The 25,489-nt window shown below is 40.3% G+C and overlaps 1 protein-coding gene across 1 annotated transcript; it reads left to right on the forward strand.

The window, feature by feature from the left end:
- The first annotated feature begins 219 nt into the window (after window positions 1-219).
- SNX31 (sorting nexin 31) lies at window positions 220-24,914 on the forward strand. Its single transcript, XM_019471495.1, has 13 exons — window positions 220-274; window positions 1,379-1,443; window positions 1,994-2,116; window positions 9,697-9,807; window positions 13,104-13,194; window positions 14,861-14,948; window positions 16,840-16,909; window positions 17,459-17,551; window positions 18,086-18,289; window positions 18,809-18,904; window positions 20,750-20,827; window positions 21,862-21,921; window positions 24,586-24,914. The coding sequence occupies exons 1-13, from the start codon at window positions 229-231 to the stop codon at window positions 24,679-24,681; spliced, it is 1,221 nt and encodes a 406-aa protein (XP_019327040.1). The 5' UTR covers window positions 220-228; the 3' UTR covers window positions 24,682-24,914.
- Window positions 24,915-25,489: the final 575 nt, after the last annotated feature.

Genomic DNA, 25,489 nt, shown 5'->3' on the forward strand with positions numbered 1-25,489 from the left:
CTGTGGGTCCTGAGGGCTGTCAGGGAGGTGCTGGGTGGGTACCCCATGCCCTTTGTAGGTCATCATGTCTCGCTGTCAAAATAAGAGAGCATTGAAAGCTCCTTGGAAACTATGAATGCTTCTTCACTGATGCGGAGCTTTCCTTTGGCTGTTTTGCAGCTGAGGCATCTCTTTGGGAGTGCTGTGCCTGCTTTCCCTCCAAAGTTTTACCTGGCAATGACCAAGTCAATGGCAGATGAGAGGCGGTCTCAGCTGGAGCAGTATCTTCAGAATGGTAAGCTTGGCTATAACAACCTGATAAGCTTTCATACGCAGGGCTTAAACCTTTGAGGATGTGTCTACAATTGTGACTGCAGGGTGGGTTACCTTCTATACTGAGCTGAGTAAGGGTGTATCTAAAAGGCTGGGGCTAAGTGTTGCTGCCCTGTCCTGTCTGTTGGTTCACTGGCTCTAGAAGAGCAGCATATCATATTTATCTTATTTCTGAAGTGGCTGCCTTTCTGCAGCTTTCCCAAAACGTAAGGGTGCAGTTTCACACTAAACTTAAGCCAGCTGGGCCTTCTGGTGGCAGCCTGTAGTCTGTCCATTCTCTGTTCTTCCGGATCAGTGAGCTGAGCCACCCATCCCTGCTGCTTCACAACTGCCAGAGCTGACATGGGGCTGGGTGTGAGAACTCATGGCTGGTGGGTAAAAGAGGGAGGCAAAAAAGACAGGCACTTGGACTGGTAGAAGTGTAATAAGGAACTGGGCTCTGCATAAACCCCTTCCCTTAAGGGGTTTCCAGGCAGACTTGTGAGAATTATAACAAGAGTTTGTAGAAAAATTAAATATCAGGCACAATGTGCTGTGTTGTAAACCAGGTCTGCATGATCCCTAGAATGTGTCTCATGAGTTTCATGTAAGCCAAGAAATAAAAAAAATATAACTATTTCAACTACCCAAAAAGAAGTGTGTGTGAGGGGCTGAGCTTAAAGAGATTTTGTAGCCTCTGGCCTCAGATACTTTGTGCTAAGACTTACAGAAACTCAAGATTAGTCTTAAATTTTAGTGATTATTTTATCTTTTTCACTTGAGTATTCAACAGTTCCTTTTAGAGTTACTGGCCATGAGTGACCATTGAGTTACGTGGCCAAGAACTTTACTGTAGTCTTGCTTTGGGAGAATAGCAACACTACATGTATTTTGCACTGTTCATAGCTTCAGTGATTTAACAACAGGCTAGTAAAGGTAGCTGTGCAGAAACCAAAGGATGAGTAAAGTAGCACTGACTGTTTAACTAACAGTCACGTTGTATACATCTTTGTTTTAGACACTAGCCATGTTTTTCATCTTTTGGATGTTTGGTTTCCTCCCTCCCCTTTTTCCTCTTGTTTTTCAGTTACTTTGGATTCAAATATTACCAATAGTGATGTCTTCATAGGTTTTTTCCGAAAGCTACAGCAGGTAAGTTTTGGATTTTTCAGCCGAATTGTTATATGAAAGAGTTGAAATATTATCCTACCTCCTGAGTTCAAGGCTTCCTTTGCTATCTTCCTTTCCTTGTGTTCTTAGCGTATTGGTCTGTCTTGTAAAGCAGCGAGTTCCAATGACAGAGTGTTCTCTCTGAAGCCTGGGTGGCAATAATAGTATTGCTATTGTTTTGTCCATGTACGAACTTGTTTCTCACATGGAAAGAACTATTTGCTTTGTTTTTATATCCTGTGGCATATCTGATGAATCTTTTGCCTCTAAACAGTTCCCAGAAGAGTCTTTGTGAGAGCTCAATAGAAGGATTACACGCATTCTTGGATTTTGCAACTGTAAATGCTTTTTGGTAGTGTCAGTGCTTTGGACTGATAAGTGTACTGATGACTGCTGTGAAAATGTCATGTTCTCTTATCTTGCAGCTGTAGTGATGGGCAGAATCTGGCATGTATTTGGGTTGTTGCAACCTAGATGGCTTTTAAAATCCATTTTAATGTGGCCCATGACATGTATGATCTTTCTTTGGCAGGCTTGGAGCCTGGATAGCTCTTGCTTGTGTCTGACTACTGCAAGGTGCCGTATGTCCCTTTTCTTCCCTTACCTCCTCTCCAGCTGCTGTGGTTCTTATGAGGATAGTAGTGTTTTGGAGCAGGTGGGTGCAGTATGACTCCAACAGCATTTTCAGGGAGGGGATGCTGCTTTAGTTTTCTGGGAAGTGCTTAGCATGCTGCTGGTGCTGCTGTAACCTCGCTTGCAGTGAGTTGTTCTGGAGAGAATGGGATGTTTTGAAGGACCGAGTAAGAGTTTTGTGACTTGAGAGCCCTTCACTTGCTATGTGTGATTATGGTATGTAAGGGGAGTTCAGAAAGGCTATAGAAAATGGTGTGAAGTATTCCTAACGAATTCTAGAAAGGTTTTTCCTATATACTTTGTAAATAAAAAGATACAGTTTACTTACAGTCTCTTAATTTCAGACCTACTGAAGTGCTCAAGACGGTGAATGAAAAGCCCCTTTCTGATTAGGGATTTCTTCTGTGAGAAGCAGTCTCTCTTTAGTTCTGATCCAATGCCTGTTATAGCCCTGTGGATAACTCCCAGCAATTACTGCTGAGTCTTAACTTAGTCTTGATGAGACTGATAACAGGTCTGCTAAAGAAAGTTAAATCCATCAGGAATGCCTGCAATTTGCCCTCAAACACTGCCAACTGACTTTTTTTTAACAAAGTTCTGGCAGGAAATAGCTCTTCAAAATGCATGTTTGCAGTGTTTAAAGATGTCTTTTGGCATGCCAGTATTGTGGATTTCTCTTAACATACCATCGGAAATGATGTTGTATATTTAGGTTTTTCTTTACTCCAGGCCCGTTTGGTAAAGAGGGGTGACTTGATAAGTACATGTGTAATACTTATGTGATTTATGGGTTATGTACATATGTGTGTGTGCTTATTAAGGCATGTGATGACTGTGCTGGCAAAAGCAGTCAGTTATTTTGTAGAGTTCAAGGTAGGCACTGAATTATACTTTAAATGTTAGTGCAAGGTCAGTACATTCTCAAAACATAAAATTAACCAAAATTTCTGTTCCACAATACAATGGATTTTCATACATGAAGTTCAGGCTTCCTGCTTGGCAAAGACGGTCGTTCTCCAGCTTTTTTTGTTTACAATTTAAACTTAAAATTGTTGTGCTTACATAAATTACTGCTTCATAATACAAATAGCAGTAGTGCTTTATGTGTTCTTTCGTTATGGTAAAGAACAAATTCCTAAGAGAGATCAAATAACTCTGAAAGACAGGAGTGCATCCACTGTCATTAGCTGTGCACAGTGCCTTTAATTGGTGTAACTGATGGCTGAATAAGTATTCATTTTGGCTATTAAAGAATCTCACTCAACAAACTGGCTTTGTTGTGCATGTTCCAGTATTTATTAGTATACTGTGACTTGTGAGATGTTTTATGGCAGAGTGACAAAATTTCTGTAACAGCATTGAAAGACATGGAGTGAAGTTCATCTTTAAAGCACTTCTGTACTGTTCTTTCCTTCTCCATTGTTGAAAATGCGTAGGCAGCACTTAGCGTCCTACACATTGCTTAGGAGTGAAAACATAGTTAGGGTTTCAGTGTTACTGCTACTTCGTGTTAAAACCAGGCATTACCCCAAACTTGCTCTTGTTTGTTACATTGCAAGAGGGATGAATAATGAAAGATTCAAGAATAAAACAACATTAAAATTATGAAATAGCATGCTCCTTTTCTGCCAATGGCATGGACTGGCTTTGACTAGTCAGTCTTGGCTACCTGAAACAAGTTAGTGCACACTTGTACCAACAACCTGCCAGCTAATGTGGGAGAAGCGGCAGAGGGACCGCACCGCAGGTGGCGATGAACGGGAAGCAGTCAGCTACTTTTCTGCCACCACAGCTATTTATTGAGCACAGATCTGTCCGCAGGTAAAACCAGCGCAGCTTTTATATTAGAAACCTTCAGTTTTAATAGAATGAGAAGATAGGAAACCAGAGGTGAATGAGATTGCTAGGCTAGATGTTTTTTTTCCCCTACTGCTGACTCTTTTCACCTTCAATTCTGTCTGTCATTATGAGAGAGAATAGAGCTGTCCTCTCAGTCTGCTAGTGCTTGCTTCATTTTCTTGGCTTGTCTTAAAAGAGCAGTATTTAAGCTTCTAGCTGAAGATATTTGTATATGTCACTGGCTAAAATAGTAGATGCAAAAGAAAAATCAAACTGAATTTAAGACCTTTTTGGTCCTTGTCCTGTGTTTTGCTTCTGAATGGGGTTGTGAAGGGTGTGCCAAGACTAGCACTCCCTGGAGTGGGAGTGCTGTGCAAGGACCATGACTTTACTGACGCTACCTGACAGTGTTGAACGTGACTCATCTGTATCTGCACTCAGCATCACACCAACCAGCTATATCCCCCTGATTGTATCAAACAGGGCAAACTTTTGAAGTGGGGACAAGCCCGTGCAGGTTAACCCTGCTTTCCAGGCCCCTGTTTTTGCCCAGCACCACCTTTACCTGTTGCATAGGTTGTTACAGTTTGCTCCTTATAGCAGGCATGCTCTGGCTGTTTCCCCAGCAACCTAATCTCATAGGAGAAGTTGTCAGGGGACAGCAGGGCTCCTGACACATGGGGAAGCAGCCTGGCACAATGGATGCTTTGCTCAAAATGAACATTGCTGAAATACCGTGTAGCAGAGTTGAACAACCTAGCCCATAACCTCCCTGCCCCTCCACTCTTCCAAACTCTGCAAACTCCAGCGACCAAGCTGGAGAGACAGATTCAGTATATGCCCCACTACCTCCAGCCCCTAAAGACAAATGGCACAGTTCTTGCAAGAAGTCATTAACAAGATAAGACTGTTGTGGCTGTGTTGTGCTTTCTCCCTTTTCATCAGGAGAAAGACAGTATGAGCAGGCACATACATCCCTATCAGTCTCATTTTAATGCAACTAATCTATATCCTTGAATGTAATCTGAGATCATGGTCTGTCTCTGTATTGGGCACCCATGGAGTAATGTGGTGTATTCAGGATGCGGCTGGGAGGACAGCCAGTCATTATGCATTTATAAATAAAATTGAGACATATTTCCTTGCAGCAGCAGAGGTTTGGAGTTAGTGATCTAGGAGGCTGACCTTTTCCAGTCTGTTTTGCTGGTAAACAGCAGCCTTTAGCATGAGCAAAAGGATTCAGGTGTTGGTGAAAGGACAGATGAAAAGTTTCTGAGTACTTGAGCAAATAGAGCCAATCAGTGCCTGATAACAGGCAAAAAGCAGTATTCCTATGTGGTCCTTCATCAAAGGACTCCAATGTAAGGTGGTTTTCCTTCCAAAGAGCAAGCATGAGGCCAAGGATTGAATACCATAAGACAGCTGTGGTGTGTATGCTATTGAGAGTGTAGGTAAAATGCAACCCAGAAATCTGCAGGTGTTACCAGGAATCAGTGCTTGGCTGATCATGGGGTGCATTTTCTTGGATAGAGCCCCTGTCTCTGACCATGCAGCCTCTGCTTCTCTGCACTCGCAACGCACTTACCTTTTGTGCACACAATGGAGGAATGCAGGTTTGTAACATTCCTCTGTACTTGCATTAACTCACAAATGTGTTTGGATGTGTATATACACAAACAGAAGTCAGGCTGAGTATCTACAATTTCAGCACTGCTCTAAAAATTTTATTTTTCATATCAAACCAGGGGGTTTCTTATTTATGAACTTCTATTTCAAAAGTGCAGCTGGCCAGAAATCTGAATTTCATGTGGGAAGTTCCCATACTTTCAGACTTTTATTGTGGGCTGGCCAGGGGGGGAGGTTTCTGGCATGGAAAGTTCTGAAGAATTTTAATTCAAGGATGTCTGTTTTATTTTTGCTTCAATGTTAAGATGCAGTTCAGTCCCCTGACCGGCTGTACTTTTCAAATATGTTGCAACAAGGGCCTCCGTTCTCACCCTTTTTCTTTCTATGGCCCATGCTTCTTAGCTGAGCAACAAATCCATTGAGAGCTTGCCGAGGGTTCAGATTGGTGTTGACTTCTGTTAAAACAAAATCACTTAATTTTAAGTTTTCTAATGGAAAACTGGGAGGAAAAAAAAGATATCTATTTTTTTCCTGTGGGGGAACTATATAATAGATATATTTTTTGTTTGGTTTGTTTGTTTGGGTTTTTTGTTTTGTCGTTTTGGTTTGTGGTTTGTTTTTTTTTCCCAAAAAAACTGCTCTATTCATCCAAACCAAAAAATGAAGAAAATCCCTCACCAGCTCTGTATTATTCTGTATTCTTATATTAATGACTGAGCTGTGCTTCAAGCTACTGGGGTAGGCAAATGGGGAGTAGGCAGCAGTTCTAGATGTCTCAGGAGATTTTACCACAGGTAATAGCGACAGCGTTAAGGGAATATTCAAATAAGGAGTATTAAGATACAAGAAAGTGTCCAAGTCTAGTTACATGGCATGTTCCCTGAATTTCAGGAGCAAAAGTGTAGGAAACGTGAAAAGTACTACTGAACATGTGCTGTTGCCAAAATACAGGGGTTTTTATGTTGTTGCCTGTTTTTGAGTAGATGAGACAATGACTCTACTGCTTTTTCCAAAACTAAAATAGCAGCTTGGGAGAAGATCTGAACTTTTCTGACTCAGTGCTGCAAATTTCTTTCAAAAGTATTTTTCTGTCCATTTTTGAAGTGGTTGGGATTGCCATGTGCACTTACTAAAGGGATTATCGCTAACACTGATAAATGCTCTTCCCTTTGTATTTGTATTAAACTTATGCTGGATTCTCTTGTGTTGTTTTAGGGACATGTCTGTATTTGTATTTCTTCACTTAACACTGTCTTCTCCTGCCTTACAGACTGCACTGTTTCCTCCTTTTGTTTTTATGTAAGTAAGTTTTTTTTGGTCTCAAGAATACCTTACTGATAAGAGGCTAAAAAATATTTATAACACCAAACAATGTGTGGAGTTTCTGGCATGGACAGTTCTGCCTTCTGGGGTAAAAGCATGTGACAAAGGGGGGGGGGGGGGAAGTCTCCAAACCCAGTAGTTTAAGATAATTCTTATTTTTGGTTTGCTGTGTCATAGCCATATTAAGAGAAGAGTAATCAAAAGTTGAAGAAAAGAAAGTAGGGAATTTGTCCCCAAGACCATGAAATGAAGCTGTGCCTGTAGTTCAGTAGAGTCAAATAAGATAAATTAAAGCAGTTTTTAAAAGATGACTGTGGAAACCACTGGTTTAAGTATTAAACAGTGATACTTAATGTGACCATTCTAGATGGGACTGAGATTTTCTTTTCTCTAATACATCCTTTGTTGTAGATCCTCAGATTAATCTGCCCACTAATATGTTGCATGGTGTTCTTGGAGATCTCAAACTGCTTGGAAGTAGCTTGAAAGTTTGGATCATGCTTTTCTTCCCCTCGTGATTGCTGAGTAGTGAGGTGGCAAGTAGGGTAGGGTGCTGCAAGATGTGGCTCCCTTTGAGTGGCAGAAGGGTAAAGTGACCTTTGTGTCTCTGACCCTGGGCTGCCACAGAGGACGAGGTGGCCTGTACCCAGGCTGTGAAAGCTGCAGGAGCAGCAGTGAGGATCTGGCAGAAGTAGATGCATAAAGTCCTCCATGTCCTTTCCCTATGGGAGCTTCAGCATTAGCAGCCCACACCCAGAAGCGCTTACTGCGGCGCACAAGCCTTTGCACTGGCCTTCACCCCCCAGCACTGCTGAGTCTTGGATAGTAAACTGGCTATATAGTGACCTGTTTGCTCTTCGTTGAGAGTCAGTAATGAGTTACATGTCTTTATCTCATTCTGATGCTTGCATCCCATGTTTGTTCCAAGTTTCACATACATTTTTACCACATGTGAAATGTTTCATACCAAAATATGTGCACCAAAGGCGTTTGAGGAAGTGTCTGCTCCTTCCCGTTTGAGGAAAGTAGTAAAGTACTCAGGTAAGCACAGGAGATGATCCTCGATGTAAGAGAGAGGGGGGCTTTTGTATCTCCACAGAAGCAAAGTAATGCTTATTTTAATTAAGAGGAATGACTAGACTTGTCTCCTGGATAAGAAGGAAATTAGTTTGGGGATAAAGATTAAATCTGTGTGGATCCCCAGAGGGACTTCAGACAGGGCATTGGCTAATGCCTTGAGAAGAGGTTCTCTTGTTCTTTAATATGTGCAAACAGATGTGTAGGCATGCAGCTAGGTGAAGTACTAGGTGTCAGGAAAATCTGTGGGAAGTCTCTTTAAATAAGAAAGATTGTTTTGTTTTGGTTTTCCTCAAGACCTCTTTTCCCCACATATCATTCTACAAACTTTTGACAACATGTTCTTAATTTTTAGATGTTGTGAAAGAAAACACTTTTTGTTTGCATTTGATCTTACCTTGAAATAACTCTTAATTAAGCCAGATTTACTAGAAAATGTGGTCTTTCTGACCCAAAAGGTTACCAATCTGAGCTGAGTTAGTTAATTGGAGTCATGTGTCCTAGCATGTTCTCCAGGGTACCCAAAAGAGGGGTAATGGAGCACACAGCATAAATGTCAGCCCTGCCACCCTGCTCTTGCTGACATTGCAGGAGTCAGGAGATGCTCCTATATACAGGCAGCAAGATACTGAGAATACTTGAAACCTAAGGGCTCCCAGGGAGTCTCCCATATATTCCACCAGGCTAGCAAAGGTGGATACAAGAAATTAAAAATTAAAGTTACATACAGTATGTACAATTACAGCATTTTCCTCCACTATGAATCTCAAGGGAAGTACCTCTCCTTAATTAATAAAAATGCCAGAAGGACCATTGCTGTCCTCTGATCCAGGGCAGTCAACAGGAAGAGGAGCTGCAGGGATGAGTTTCTGCCACCTCATCCAGATGCATCCCCAAGGGAGTTCTCAAACTAGTCTCCATCCTCTTGAAACAAGTAACTGACTTTTCATGCATAGCAAAGCATGAGGCTTTCCGAGTTTGAGCTCAGGAAAGTCTTTTAAGGAAATATAAAGTCTTGATATAAAACCAGTGGAGAATACCCCATTCCTGTGCGCTACCTCATGGTCAGAAATGTGTGCTTTACTTCTACTCTGACTGCGTCTATCATCAGCTGCCAGCCAATGGATCTGGCTTCTGTACTTTAGTTTTTCCAGATTGCAAATCACTCCTTTGTGTCTAGACGTAAGACAGCTCTCTGAGGTCACTTATTTGAGACCTGTTTTTTCATGACCTAAAAGCTTTCAGGTTTCTTCTTTATATCCCCTCTCCATTTGCGGTGGTTTTGGACCTTGGGCACTGGCACTGAGCAGTATTCCAGTAGCTCTGGTATATTAAGATACCATAGCCTCTGTTTTTCACTGGAGATTTTTTTCCTTTTGGCAAGATTGTGGCTTTGAATATTCACATGCAGCTGTTTATCCACCTCCTCTTTTTCAAGTCTCTACTTCCTAGGACAGTGACTGTGTTGTTCCTACAGGCATTGAGACACTAGGTAACTTGTGCTCAGCTTAACATCAAAGTGACCCTCCTCTAATTCTGCAGTATCTTCTCACTTGCTGTTCTGCGTATGTTTTTTTTTGTCATCTACAAGCTTTGACAGTAATTTTAGTAACTTACTGTTTACTAAACAGTCATCTCAATTGTTTATTTTACTTGAGGAAATGGAGCATCAGCATCTTCAGAAGGGCTCCAGCAATATGGAAAGCAATAGAACAGTGTTCTGTTTCTACCTAACAGGATACGTTTGAGATCCAAACCCAGGGAGCCTTTCTGGATGTCTACCTCGCTGACGGCAGTAATATTAGACTTGATATTCAGACATCGGACACTGCACAAAGAATATTAGAGGTAATGGGTTTCTAGAATTGTGTTGAAATTTTCCATTTGTAAGAAGTGGGTAAAAATGAAGATCACTTCAGTCAGGAAAGGATAAAACTCCCTATTTGAAGACATATGAGGGGTTTATTGTACCAGGGCGAGGGGGTGGGGGCGTTGCTGATTCTGCAGATGGGCTCTTTTGGTTTTTACATTTGTCCATAATTTACCTCTTAATGTTACACGCCTTCTGCTCCTATGGCATTTGGCTGTCAAGTTCAGGTTTCCTTCATATATGATAGAATTAGAAAATATATATTATTCCTTATGGGGACACATTCTTAATTACTCTCCCACTTTGGTTTAGCACAGTGTGGGTGAAAGCGCTTGAACACTGTAGTCAGAGATGATGGTCTAGTCTTGGCTTATGTCTTAGCTGGTGCACTGCTGTTAAAACTTAGTGTGCAACTGATACGTCTTGTTCTGCACGCTTCTCTGTTACTTGTTTTCTGTCCCTTGATGTTTGCTGTGAAACCGTGGGACTTCCTTTGCAGTATTGGTGCAGTTCTAGTACTGTGGCTCTGGGATGTCTGTAACAGCTGTTGTAATACATACAGTAAACAATTGCTAGTTACATTTTGAAACCAGTAGCAACCAAATGTTGTTTACACAACTGGCTGGCTTGTGTTTGAAACTTTCAGCTGGGGTTCCCTTTTTATGCCAGGAGAGGAGGAGCAGCAGTGGCTCTGCATATTTTGTGTATTTGCACGTGTGTGCATGAGTAAGGCCGAAGCCTCTTTCTCAGTTGTTCCCGTTTCCTAATCTTAACAGCAATGACAAAGCATACACCTGCCAGATGGGTACTCTTCTTTGTCATGGAAATCTGAAATTTCCTCTCATTGTACAGGAAATTGTGTACTGTATTTCTGTTGTGCCTTTGCAATGAGTTTGTGGAGGTAGTTCTCAGCTGGCCATAGGTACAAGTGAGCTGAACGTGTATTTGCTCTCCTCCGTCAAGCTGACGTGTGTTAGTCTGGCCGCAGAACACACAGTATCTGTGCACAGTTACCATGAGTTGGGTAACACAGGATAACCCCTTGCCAGCTTTGTTCTGCCATGGGGTTTGCACCACCTGAGGCAATGCTGGGACCGGTTCTTCCAGGGTAAGGTAAGTGTCAGAGTTGGCCTTAGACCCTGCAACAGGACACTTGTGGGGTGGGAGATGCTGAAGGCAAAAAGTGTTGGGGGTGGCAGGGAGATAGGAATTTTGATTTGGGGAGAGGGAAGGTAGGTGCTAATAGGGTGGAAGAAGTAAGGAGACATTTTTAGATAGGAGACTTGCATAGGGACCTTACGTAAGGAAAGGATTTGCTAATATACTTTAAAAAATACTAATAATTTGGGCTTGATAAACTTGTTAGTTTTGCAGTGGGTCAAGGTAATTTTCAAGCCAGACAGTGGTGTTGTATGTTGCTTTGTATATTGCATTTATAGATGTTTAATATTAATGTGGCACTGTAAAGAAACAATGACATTTGAAATGCTGCAGACACCTTTTCTTCTCTTGTGATCTTAAAGATGAGTTAGGATTTTTAGGAATTACTTAGCTTTCGTCATTGTAAACGTGCTACCACATTCACTGTTCTTTTGCAGTGGAGGTAGATTTTGCAGCCATCACTCCCTAACATCCTGGTATTCAGGCAGCATATACCAGCTTGTGCTTTGATCCAAGAAATAAAATAAGTCAAAATCCTACTGAATCAGAGATCTGTGTTTGACATTCCTGGGAAATGCCATCTGGTTCGCTTAGTATTATGCTACTAAGGGATAACATATTGAAGCTCTGTGGCTAACTTCTTAAAGTAATTTGTGGGGACTTCTTAGCAAAGAAGCAGACAGAATGAAAGATGGTGCTGCTAATATTCATGTTTTGTCTTCTGTGTTTGGACTTCTGAAACTTTATTCCCATTATACCTGGTGTCTGAACTGAGTGTGAGGCGAGTGATTTTTATGCTCTGCTGCCCTCTCCGGTAACAGCCCTGATATTAACAAGTATAAGGAAAACGTCATGAATGTGTCTTTTTTTTTTTTAATTTTAGCTTGGAACAATTCTTCCCAGCCTATATTTAGCTTGATGTCTACTTTTTTTTCTATGAATGGAAACATGTCTGCTTTTTAAACCAGCTGATACAGCTGGAGAAAACCCTTCTGAACCGTGGAGATGAGTGAATTTACAATGCTGTCACTGTGACACAGAGCTAGAAGTGTTTTAGAGTTGGCACCCTTTGGAAGAAGACTGAAAACCGGTATTTCCACCTTACGCTCAGACAAAGGAAGTCCAGCTTCTCTGACCAAAGCATGACTCCTCTATCAGGTTGCACAATCTGCCAGATGAGCTATGACAGAAGTATTCTCAGGGGTGGAGAGTTTTCTTACAGTTGCCACACCACTTTCCTGAGTTTGCTCAGGAGATTATGGTCACTGCAGAGTTTAGGAATGCTCTGATGGCACTGTGCTCTTTTAGGTTATGGCTGCTTTAACTTATGCTTTGATTTTTCAGTGCCTAAAACAGAACAAGACAATTGCTCCAGCCTGATTCAGCGGTTTCTGTGCTCACCTCTGCCTGATTTTTCTTTCCCATTGTGCAGCTGGTCCTGCAAATAATTTCTGCATTTTCTGTTGGTGCTAATTCTTCCCTCTTTCAGAGAAGATGTAGAGGGGCCACAGCAAGCTAAAAACAATCCAAATGTCAAGCTGGATAGGGTTTTTCTTCCTTAGCTGCTGTCAATGAAAACTCAACAGAGCTCAAGTCTGCTCTTGTCAGAAGCCTTCACTTGCAAAACCCTACAAGTAAGACTGGTACTTTCAGTAAAGGGGCAGGACTTCTAGATATTTCCTAGAAAAACAAGAGGACTCTATCAGCTTGGAAAATACACAAATCTTGGAAAAATACATATTTGTGATGCTCTTGAGCAATGTTGTTAGCTCAGAGCACACAGTGCTCGCTGTACAACAGGATTTGAGGATTTAGTAGTAAAGATCTGGAATAACATGGCAGATGCCTTGTGTTAGAGGATTTTTAAATGCATGGCAGAGTAGTAAACATTTGTTATTTTATTACATTTTTATGTTCCCTTGAAACTTATGAAACTCCTCACAAACTCAAATGCTGCAATACGGGAATGGTTATATTGGCTTTAAAATGTGCAGTTAAATGGGACATAAGGGGAAAAATTAAAAACAATTAAGTTACGTTAATAGGTATTGAACATTTCTTCCTTATTCATGCTAATGGATAGCTAAGCTTCTGACCTTCTTTGTTTTTAAAGGTCACATTTTGCAAGATGGGGCTATCAAGAGAATTAATAAAATATTTTAGTTTATTTTTCTTCCAAGATCGTGATGATGGAGCGCTCTCTGGTAAGTTTTACAAGGTGCTTAACTTAGCCCTCCCTTGGATTTGTTCTGTTGGCTGCAGTGACTGAACCTGGAGTGTGAACAGAGCTTGCATGAGCCTGCTCAGGCTGAAAGACCCACCCTGTCTGATAAACCCCCTCAAGCCCTCTCCCCACATGGCTTGGAAAGAGTGGTGGTGGGTAACAAATTATGGCAATAGATAGTGTGGTGCAGGGGTGAGACTTTCGCATATGACTATCATGTCCCTTTCAGTTTACAAGGTGTGTTAGCAACTTTACCACATGGGAACTTCTGGGTAGGCATTTAATCAGATGGCCATACCTACATAAAACAGTTCTTAGTTTACAGATCACATGCTGAGTTTAACAATGGAACAGGAAACTCTTTTGTTATATTTATAAACAATGTCTGTGGCTTACTTTCCTTTATATCATGACATGTTTCCTTTCTTAACTGATAGAAACTTGTTTAACCATGATGGTACTGAGCAAGCTGTAAATCAGGGTTGTGAGTCTCTTTATGATCATAAAATGTGAAGGGGCTTTTATGTCCTCATTGGTCTGCTGATGTCCTGTTTCCCATGTGGGCGGGTGTTTGGATGAGACTGGATCCAGGCCTGGGACTGGGATAGGCTTGGGCCACATCAGGGGAGTGAACACGGTCTTTGCTGTTGACTGGAGTAAAGTTAGGCATTGCAGCCTCTCTGTGTGGCCTTGACAATTCATTTAGCTTTTTTCAGTCGTCTTATTGGCATAAAGATGTTAATACTCTTCTGAACCTTTTCAAGATGAAGGTCCAGTAGTAAACTCGGGCTTACTCAGTAGGGTAGGAACTTCACTGTCTGTGTCTATTCTATTTATCATTCCCCTGCCCCTTTCTCTCTGGCTGTGAAAAGTATCTCTGAGTGCACAGAATCCCTGGCTATTACTATGTCTCAAATGTATCTGGATATAACACACTATATACTCTTCTACTGCAGTTGCAGATGGATTTATTTTTGCCTTGTATTGTGATATAATCAGATACACAGGAGAATAGAAATGTTTTTCAATTGATTACATTTCTATGCATCTTTGATATTCCTCACAAATACATCAAGTCCAAATGTAACCCACAGTCCACTGCCAAAAGATGTTTAGATGCTCACGTGCTTAAAATCACATGTTTAAGTGTTCTGCTGAATTGTGGTATTGGCTTAGAAATAAATGTTTACAGGTTTGGGCCTTTAGACCTATATTTTTTTAAAAAAGTGAGCAGGAAAGTAGTGATCACTGAAGAATGACATGCTTTTCTTGCTGTACATTAGTTATACTGCTCTTGTCTGACGTTCTGTTCAAGAAAAGCACCAGTCCTGGAAGCTTGCATCCACACATCCTTTAAATGCAGAAATATCTATCCTGCTTAGCTGTGTTTTGAGAGAAGGATATTCTATGTGAGTATGGTCTAAGGGGGTAGAGCGATTCTGTAAGTAATAGAGCTATGTAAGTTTAGACTCAGAGAAGTGAGGAAGATAACTAACCTGTCACCTTACTTTACCCCAGAATTTATATTTGTTAAGTTTTTTCTTCTCTAACAGCACATTGCTAACCAGCACTAACTGATATATGAAAGTAGCTGGGCTATTTCACTAGATCTCACCAAATGTCTCTGGTTTTTCTTCTTTTCCTAGTGGTGACAAAAGTGGCAGAATTTGAACTTCCGTATGTGAGTCTTCAGAGCATGAAAGAGTTGCACTGTAAGCTTGGGATCAGAAAGTGGTAAGCAAGAAGCTTAAAAGAAACTACCAAGATGCATGACAACTATGAACAGAGAAAGAAATCTCTTGATAGTTACAAAGTCTTCAAGCCTCAGCAGCTTGACTGTTTTTCTCTGAGGCCAATTTGTTATTGGAATTAACTGGTTTCTGTGGCCTTGCATGTTTTAAATTTTATCACTGTAGTATTCCTGAAGCGTCCTTTACTGCAGCTAGCTATTTATTCCCTCTCTTTCAGAATCTATAGAGAGGTGCTTTGTGGCTGCTTGCCTCCTAATTTTTATGCCTGCATAATGCAGTGACTACAAATGGTAATATACCCGTAAACAATATAGAAGAGAACTTTGAGTTCTGAGTTGCAAGCTGCAACTCTGTTTGGGCAGAGATGGATTACTTTTTATCTGAAGTGCTCATTTCTGTATACTAATACGCAATACCTGAGGCCGTAGCTTGAGCATTTCTTTTGGTAGGTGGCCTGGCTTAAGCAGCAGAGCATTCTTCCCCTTTCATTTGCTCACACCTCAGGCTCCTCCTCAGTTATGCTGGTAGAACTGTGTAGGCAGACATGGTGAACTGGACTGGCGAGCTAGCCTGGCCTAAAAATAAGTTGCTGGCTGTTTATTTTTTTATTTGGTTTTGCTGGCCTATTTTTGGCCTGGGTCAGTCCCCCAGTCTTGTTTGCTGCACAGCAAACAGTTGTGCTGACTTGTGGGTGAGGATAAACCCTGGGGACAGGGAGTCTGGTGCCAAAGTCCCGCTTGTCAAACAGTGCCCTGAGGGTGCAGTTAGGCAGTATAGCTGAGCCAGTTCTAATGGCTCACTGCTGTGGTTGTGGTCTGGTCTACTTCTCCCTACAATGAAAAAGAAAAAAGGGAATAGATTTTTGCATGCTTAGTGAGTTCCATTGGCTGCATCAGATGAATGCTAGAGCAAGAACCGTGGTTGGGAGCAGAAGAGGAAGAACAGACCGTGCCTTTTAGTGGCAGCAAGCAAGGTTACTTGGCTTGAAGGTACACAGAAATCCGTTGTTTGATGCTTGTAACTTGTCTGTTGTTAAATCTACTGGGCTAGAGCTTGGCCTCGACAAAGCTTTCTCTGTTTTCCTATATGTGCCCTTATAAACTGCAGAACCTAGCAGCCTAATGAAAGAACTGCATGGTTCTAAGCCATGACAAAGTGACTGTCTGAGTAGATACTTCTCTACCTAGCACTGCTTCAAAGCACAGAGGTAGGAAATGGCAGTCCTGGGGTTGTTTGTGTGCTGCAGGAAGCGTATTGCCTGTGCAATGCGAGTAATACAGCTGTACTAGCCATGGAGCCCACACTGCTCTGTTTGTACTGTCATGTAGACTTACCCAAGCTGCTTTTAAATAAAATGGCTCAAGCTAGCTGTTGCAGCATGGCACTTAGATAACTATTTAACTTGCTTTGTTGCTGTACTGATCTGATCCTGCAGCACTTCTACAGCAGTTGGTACTGCAGCTAGCTAGCTTAAGGCTAGGTCTTGTATGTCAGCACTGCAGCATGTCAGTAGATGCTCTGAGAGTCTTACCAACTCTTATGTAGACAAACACTGAGTTGTTTGAGAAAAGGAGGAGGAAAGTTTTAGTTCTAAATTGAAACTGTTATGTTTGGTACCACCAAAATCAAAGTGGAGAGATTGGATAACCTGACTTTAGTTTATTTCCATTCTGCTACAACGTATAAAGAATAAGTACAGTACAGACTTCAAGGGTACAACTGGTTTTTTCATTTTGGTTTGGTTTTTTTTAAATCTGGTAAGTAATGGGATCTTTCTGGGTTGTGCTCCCATCATATTTAGCTGAAAAATCAAAATACCATATTTAGATGCATATCTTCATATTTTACTACTTTTTTCCCTTGGCTTGGAAAAGGTATATGGATCCTTCTCTTGATACACGGCTGATGGATTGTAGAGCTTCACTGAATTTGCTATATATGCAGGTAAAACTGAAAGGTCTTTGTAACTTTAAAAGTTAATTTTCCCACATTAATTTCATCTTTTATACAAATTCTTGAAATGTTTGTAAATGGTTCCTGTTTAGCACTGCTGTGTTGCGCTTTTCTAAGTGCTGGGTATAACTGTTGTTGATCATGTTAATTTTTTATTTTCCCTTCAAACTCATGTACTGGAGATTCTAACTATGTTTTGTGCATGGGAAAAGTATTGCACAAAAAGGACATATTTAGGTATCTGTCCACTCTATTTTCAAGTGTATGTATGCATCTGTATGTCTCTAATATGTAGGCACTCTGCCATGATATGAGAGCATTTGATTTCTGAGCTGTAGGTGTGTTGAGTTGTACGAGCTTTGGAAACTATTAATTCAGGAGGAAAGAACAGTGTAGAATGAACTTGTCCAAAATCAAAGGCCTTTTTTTTTTTTTTTTTTTAAAAAAAAGCTTTCTCTGTGTGTGTGTTTCTGAATGTTTGTGTGTGAAAGGAAATGTATTTTTGCTGACTTTTTTGCTATTTTTAAAAATTCTTTTAAGGCAATCCAGGAAGTTAAGAGGAATTGGGTTAAACCAACAGAAGGGCAGATGCAGGAACTTGAATTTCTACAAAAAAATGAAAACAAAGCAAAGGTAAAATGGTATTTTAAAAACAATATAAACAGATAAAAGGAGTGGTTTTTGAAACAACGATACTAGAGGCTGCGACTTTAAAAACAGGGCATGGTTTTGTGGACTGGTTTGAGCTAGAGACCCAGGTCTCCCATCTCCTGGTCAGATACTGAGCCACCAAATAGAAAAGGAGGTTCCCATCTCTGCTAGCATTTTAAAATATCTCAACAGAATGACTTGGATCCCAAGGGCTATCAAGACTGTGAATGCTAGTCTTCTCTATCTGCTAAACTCAGGTGCAAAGGTTTGTCATCCAGTTCAGGAAATCAGATGGAAATTCAGACTGCTGGGACTGCTGTTCTCAGTATTTCTTACTGGTTAGTTTTTTCTCTTCCCATCATTATATCTGATAAGCATCCAAAAGACCCAGCTCATGATACCCAGTAAAAAAAAAAAATCAAGTTTCTAAGTCTGGACTGTGAGTGACGTCTTCCAAATCACTAGTTTTCACTCACTTTTACAGCAAATTGCTTTAGTTCTGTCTTTTTGGTGCAGTTCCTGGAGTTGATTCGAGAAATGCGGTTCTATGGATATGTACGGCTTGATCCTTGCATTTGTGACTATCCAGAAGAAGGCTGCTCAGCTGACATCTATGTTGGCAATAATGAGATTAACTGCTGCATAAAACTGCCTACTAATCAGACCAAAGAGGTCAGCTTTAAAATCAACAGGTTAAGAAGTTGGCAGGTTACTTCTCTTGTAAGTACTTCATTGACTTTGTATCTGAATTGACTTTCTCTTCATGAAAACTAAGGTTGTCAGGAGAAGGGCAGGTCCGGGGGGGAGTGCTCTGTTTTAAATCCCTCCCACTTGCCCATATTCCCCTCCAAACCTGTCCTGAAACATATTCCCTTGGCAGCCTTTACAGCAGTAAACCATCTAGCCTTCCTCTGCTATTTCTCCCTTCCCTGGCATTCCATGTCATTCTTTACCTACCCCTTTCCTTTCCTGTTGGAGGTAGAGTTGTCAGAGTTTTGTGTGGGAGCAAAAGAACTGCTTTAGCCAGCTTTGTGCTTGTAAAGACTCCCCCTTCCTACCTCCCACTTGCTCCCTCCCCCAGGAGAAGTGTTCTGGTACAGATCTTCAGCTGTTTTATTTATATATTGTATAAAATGAACCTAACTGACTAATTCTGATTTAAGGCGGACACCTTAATGCTGTTTTTAGCTGTTTCTTCTGTTCATTGTTTGTTTTTTTGTTTTATGGGGGTTTTTTCAGGGTGCTACAAAGGATGGTGAAGAAGACACTCTGGAGCTCAGATTTGAGTACAATGATTCAGGCACATGGCAATGGATAATTTTGTACACAAAACAGGTTAGTTCTCTGTCCTGTTAGGAAAGGATCAGAGTAAAATGTAATCTTACAGCCACGGGGATCTTCAAAAGTGGTTAGTCTATCTCTACCAGAGTGCAGTGGCTATGCTTTCAAACAGGTTAGCCTAGGGACAGAGTTATCTGGGGAAAAGCATTTGAGTTTCTAATATAAAAGCGAAGAGGATTTTTTTTCCATTGAAGAGAAATGTCTAGCACTCAGCAGCAAGCCTGGGATGGAGTGTGGAGAGGTGCCATTTATTTACTGGACTCAGTAAGTAACCAAAATCATTAATTGGTCAGACCCAGCTAAGGTCAAGGGCTCCATTTTCCACAATGAATCCTATTGTTCAAATATAAATATATGCCATATTAACCCAGGTTAATGGCAGGTGTGAATATGTAACATCATGTGTTTTTTCTACATATAAATAATTCTTAAATAAGACTTTATAGGGTGCCATTCCTCCCACTATTTTCAGGCAGCTCTTTAAAGAGAAAGGTATCCAGGAATTCAAGTCATCCATCTGTGGTTATGCTGCCTAGCAAATAATCTAGGCTCTGCAGTATCAAAGACAGCAGCAGTCTCAGTTTAGGTACGGAGCTTCTATAAAAAGTATAGAGCCTGTTATTCAAGTAAACTGCTTCTCTTGCCTCTGAGACCCACCCAGCAGCAGACAGGATTTTTCAAGTAAAATCAAAATGCTTAATTTCTCACACATGACTTCTGAATTCTGGGGTGATGATGCAGTTCACACAGCTATTTAGTAAGTGTTAATTTCCTGCCACGCTTAAGTTTTATGAGAACATGAGCCACAAGCAGTAAGCTTTCTAGTTTCTTTGCTATTGGAGAACAAAAAACCTAGAATTACCTCAGTATTAATTCTCCTGTGAAATCTGTTAGGGTTGTGCTTGTTGTAGTGACTTGCTGATTAAAAAAACCTGTGTCCCACTTGCCTCAGAAGTGTGAGGAAGAGCTAAAGGCTGGAAAGGTGCTGCTGTGTGGAAGAAAAAAAGGGTTTGATCCAAGAGCCCACTGCAGAAAATGGAAAGACTGGATGATTTGGAGCTTAGTCAGAGATGGCTCCCCCCTCCCTCACTGATCTTGTAGGATATTTTGTCTTTGATTCATCTCTCGGTGCTTGACGCTCTACCTGAGACTCTTCCTTTTGGAGAGTAAGTAGTAAGGTGCATCTCCAGGGTGCAATTCAGACCTTAACTTGGGCTGCATTATCCCACAGAGTTGTACATGCTCATTGGACAGCATAAGGAACTGAGAACAACTTCACTCCTCTCTGAGGTGCCTCTGCTAGATACCTAATATGCGGGATGAAGGCGTACTGCTCCATTCGTATTAGCTGTGCAAGATGTGACTGTGAGCTGGTCTACAAACAGTTGCAGCCATCTTGTGTAACCACCAGGGCTTTGATTTTCAGCAGTGCTGAGTGCCTGTGAACTCCAGCTTGCTTCACTTGTTGAAGTGGTTTTGATGCCGATAGTGCCACATTTGATTAACCTTACTTAGCCTTTGGTGTAATTTACCAGCCTTTAAGGTAGGAGCCACAGACAACTAGAGAGAATAACTTGCTTCACAAAACCAGTCATAAAAATTCTTATTCTCTGCTCTGAGCAGTGCCATGAGGGTTAGTCATGCTGAGGCTGGGCTTTAAGCAACTGCAGCTAGTTTGGTGCACTGTAGGGATGTTAAGCACAGCGTAAAATTAACTGAATTAGGGAAGTAATAGTTCAGTAGTTAGGGATTGTAATTTTCTGGCGGAGGAGGAATGGAAGAGTCAAGTACATCTTTTAATGGAAGAAATCAGAATGTTCTTTGATTTATCCTCTTTAGGCCTTTTTGCTCAGTAGCTGCTTGAAGAAAATGATATCAGAACAGATGATGAAGGCAGCCAAAGGTGGCCAAAAAATGGTAAGCATGTGTGTACGTTGGTATCTGAATTTGTATTCAAAAGAAATAAGCCTGCTACTCTATCATTCTTTCAAATGTGCTGAGAGAAGTCCCATTGAGGAAAAGGATCTTGCATGTTCCACATTTCAGTACGGAATTAATTGGCTAAAAAGTACATCTTTGCTCAGTTTTACTGAAATAATAATCTGAATGTTAAAGATGGTTTATCATTGCAGTTTTAATAATCTGTTTTGCATTCTCTCCTTGACTTTAATTTTTGCCGCATATGATAAAGGATATCTATGGCATAATTTTTGTATGTTCTGCACTACCCTGTTTTATCTGTTTCTGGCTTTCACTTTTTCACCACTTCCCTTGCTTGCTCCATCTGCTGCAATGTTAGACCAATTTGGGATCTGTGACATTCACACTGAGAAACTTTTTGGTTTTAAATAGAAGTGTTAATAGAACAAAAATCTGATTTGTAGCTAAAATACTTCTGCTGTCTTTTGTGTAGGCTTTTAAGGGTGAAAATATGTTTAGATACTTGTTATTTTTAAAAATAATTTCCAGCATTAATAATGCCTTTGTTTAACCTTGTGACATCTAAAGACTTTGAATGTCTGCTAACTGAAAACTTCTGAAGAGAAAAAAAGAAAGCGACTTGTGTGATCTTCTAGACCCATGCTGATTACAGCGAGCAATGAGGCAATGAACAGCATGTTATTTCATAGCTTTAAACTGTAAGCAATTCAGAAGGAAAGACCAACTTTAATTTTGGAAAAGATTTTTTCTCCTTCATTCTAAGTTTATTTGTAATGGAAGTACAGTAAACCTTTATGAAGATGAGCATTCATTACTTAAATATTCAGCTGTTGATAGTACTCAGATAGCTTAGACTAAAACAGAATTATGAGAGAAGGGTAAATATGCCAGTTCATTTCCTACATTTTCTGCTGGGTTTAACTGAATGCTGATTTGCTTAGCATATTTTGTTAGAGTACTTGAGGGAGCATTTAAGCTTATTTTAAGTTTAGATTTTTCAATCTCTTTAGGAGATCAAGATGCCTGAATCCACGAAAAATAGTAAGAAATCCAGCATCCAAGAAAAGCAGGTTAGTGAGTGAGAAATTGTCTCCAAAATGTAAATACAGTGTGTCTTGCTTGCTAGTGGTGTTTAGCCCAACCTCTGTTTTTCTGGTTAGGGAGACTCACTAATAAGTTTAATGGGAAGTTCTTTGGGTAGAAAAAGGAGCTAAACTTGAATTTTGGAAGGAAGAAGAGGGTAAGAAACGTGTCTGAATAAAAATTTTATTTTAGTTTCATGGGTTTAATGACAACTTGCTTCATTTTATTTGCTTTTTGCAAGTGTTTCTGAATGAGACATTTGAAGTTTACAGAAAGCCAGAATATATACAGAGATCATGTGTGTATATCCACATGCAGCTGCTGATGTAGTTTACAGACTTGTACTTGGATTCCGTACTGGGATTGTTTATGCATTTTTTCCCTGTAGTTGGGAATTGTACCCATTTGCAAAACTTGTCATGTTACATATCTATACATATACATTCCTATCATGTAAAAGATGTAATTCCAAGTTCATTTGCTGGAATCAGTATTCATAGCTAATAGTTCCTGAATAGCTAAATGGCTAAAAGATGTTGCTTTTCCAAGCAATTTGTTGAATAGGAGATAATAAATAAATGGAAAGGGAATAACGTAAAGTGAATTAAAATAAATACCTCTATTACAGTGTGTGATTGGCCAAAGGGGAAATATTTCTAAAAGAGAGAACCAAAATCTAACCTGAACTCAGAAAAAAGTAATGTTGCCCTATCTTCAGAAACAGCATAAAACCAATCACTAACTGCTCTTCAATAAGCAAATCGATTAACCTGTGTGGTGGGTTTTCTTGTCCCTTTCTTTGAAGTGCTCCGTACTTGTCACTACTGGAGACAAGATTCTAGGTTCGGTGTGGCCTTCAGTATTCACAAATAACTTGCAAATGATAATAAGGGAGACAACACTTTCTGAATAGACTTGCATCTGTGATGAAGATTGAAGGATGCAGTTCAGTGGCCTCGCTGTGGTACAACTTTAGCAAGGACTAAGTTGCATGGCACTCTGGGCTTGAGGCAGTTGTTCTGACTTGAACATACTTTAAAATACCTCCTCGATTGCGAGCAAGATGGACTGCGAATGCTCCCTCCGAATTTTTGTGAGGAGAGCAGTGTTGGACAGGGTAATGTAAAACCACTGAGCTTATCAGCTGTGTCTTGCTGGTGCAGTGTCTGGCTGCTGATACGAAACTCAGTGAACTAAGAAAATTACAGCTGATAATTAGAATGGAGTTGTTTGTTAAAGCGAGTCAAGGTATGCTGTTGCGTTAAACAGTGATAGTATGGCATCATGTGCCTCATTCTATACACCAAGTTTGAACTGGTTTAGGTCTTCATGCACCAAGCTGTGTTATTAGACAGACAATTAATATAAAATCTTAACTATGCTTAGCTAACTTCTAAATGCTGTGATTGCAATTCTAAGGTTCTTAAGACTTCCTTTCCTATTCCTCTATGTCTCTTTGCAAGACGCTTGAAAAATGTCTTAGAAGTGTATCTTTGCACATTCTCATTTGAAAGTGTCATTTGAGTTGGGTCTTTACAATTTTGTCATTATTATCCCCAAGAGTCGTACAAGTCTTTGCTCCAAGTTGGTGGAAAGTTTAACTTACTGCTGTTCGAAGACTCTGAAAACACGCCAAGTATTTTCTGCTGGCTCATGAGAAGAAAAACTTAACTTTGGTTTTCTTTGCGATCCTGTAGCAGTATACTGATACTACCAGATCAGCATAACAGCCTGTAAAGTCTTGTTTGAATAGACAATCTAGTGCAGCAGTAAGATTTAGTAGGAATACCAAGAACAGTCTTTTGAATTGAGATAAAAATTATTTAACTAGTATGCAATAGGTGGACTTTGCAGATAGTGAGGCTGTGCTGTAGAATGTGCCTGCATCTAGGCAATTTTGCTGTTGTAGAAGTAACTTCTACAGAGATAATCTATGCAAAATTTGGCTCCAGTTCCCTAATGCCTTAATGTTAGTTATTGCATTGCCATAGCTTTGTGATGGACACTTTTAGTAGGGTTTTTCAGGACATTTACTTTACATATATATCAAAATACCATGTTGAAAGAGGCAGAAGAAAAATTTGTGCCATAAATTTTTGTAGTACAACAGAAAACTGGAGATACGTGCGATGTAAGGGTATAGTTTGCCTGCTTGTACCTTGGGTGCTTATAGTTTGTCTGCTTATACCTGCTGGGTGATGTGGTGTTAGGAAGTTTCAGACAGTACATGGTACCCTTTAGGAAAAGTAGAGTTGAAAGGTATCATTTATGCAGGTGTTATGGTTAAAGTTAAGAATGTGTGACCAACAGTAGTCAATCTAATTCAGAAGGCCGAGTAGGCAGTTAAAGTACCTGTACCTATGTCCTTGTGGCCACTATAATGCCAAATAACATCGATGTTAGCACATTTGGAACTGCCGTTCAATCTGCACCACATGTAGCACATTGCAATAAACCTTAAGAGCAGAAACTACTGTTCTTGTGTTGTATTCCAACAGAAAAAAAAATCTGTTCTCTCTGAAATGCCAATGTAAAGAGATCAACCAGTACACCTGAACAGTATCATGTCAGATTTTCTAGCTTATGTTTGTAACTATCTATAATTGCTGAAATGCATATACTCTTTTAACTGTTTACTTGTTTCACTACAGGTAGTTCATTCGGGTTTTATATCAAGGAAAAGATTTTTGGTTAGGCCAAATGAAGACGACTGTGTATTTGAGAAAATAAGAGAAGAGGACCTGTGATAATCTATTTAAAATACTGTCTTTCAAAATGAATTGTCTGGGAATAATAAACCTATTGTTGAAACCTTGGATTATAAGGGGAAAAAAAAATCTTCAGTGTAATTCCTTGCCTTTGCAGTGTTCTTTATAGTATTTATAAGTCTAGTGAACCGGACCAAATGGGTGCTGAGAATCTGGAGACATCTTACATACATGCTGCTTTGGCTTTTTTCCCCCAGACTGAAATTGTTGGGGCAGAAAGGGGAGGGTTAATTAGAAACGGTGCTATGATGTTAGAGGAGGAAAAAGTATTTATATATCGGTTTCTAATGTCTCTGTGTGAAGGCTGAGCAGGCTGTTGCCACCTAGACATTGTCTGGAAAAGGCACATATTTCCTATGATCACTTCCCCTTACCAGGACCAGTCATTCTTTTCAAGCAGAACAGACTGTTGTGGTACCCTTATTGACCTCTTGAGATACCGTCAGTGATGATTCAGAAGCTGCCACACTTTGGAGAATGAAGGTATTAATGCGTTCTGTGGCACAGCAGTGGGGAGGGCTATCAGTTGAATGCATGTTAACTGTGCCTCAGAAATGGAGCTGGTTACACTGATAACACCGGGGTAAGCAGGCACCTGATGTAGTTGGATAAAGGTAGATCATGAAGTTACTTGCTACTGCAAGAAGACTAAAGTGCCTAACCCATGATACTCTATACCACGCTTGAAGGATCTTTGATTCTTCTTACTGTCCTTGCTCTGAAAGGCAGGATCAGGTGTGAGAACAGAGAAAGGAAAATTAAAAAAAAAAAAAAAAAAAAAAAAAAA

The sequence above is a fragment of the Aptenodytes forsteri genome, unplaced genomic scaffold (assembly GCF_000699145.1).
Source record: "Aptenodytes forsteri isolate BGI_AS27 unplaced genomic scaffold, ASM69914v1 Scaffold145, whole genome shotgun sequence".
Classification (NCBI taxonomy): domain Eukaryota; kingdom Metazoa; phylum Chordata; class Aves; order Sphenisciformes; family Spheniscidae; genus Aptenodytes; species Aptenodytes forsteri.

What these genes read in the sequence shown, in the direction of transcription:
- SNX31 (XM_019471495.1), top strand. Translation starts at nt 229, where the DNA reads ATGGCAGATGAGAGGCGGTCTCAGCTGGAGCAGTATCTTCAGAATG. An exon ending in TTTTCCGAAAGCTACAGCAG is followed by an intron (nt 1,444 to 1,993) that starts GTAAGTTTTGGA and finishes TTTCTTTGGCAG; the next exon opens with GCTTGGAGCCTGGATAGCTC. An exon ending in AAAATGAAAACAAAGCAAAG is followed by an intron (nt 17,552 to 18,085) that starts GTAAAATGGTAT and finishes TTTTTGGTGCAG; the next exon opens with TTCCTGGAGTTGATTCGAGA.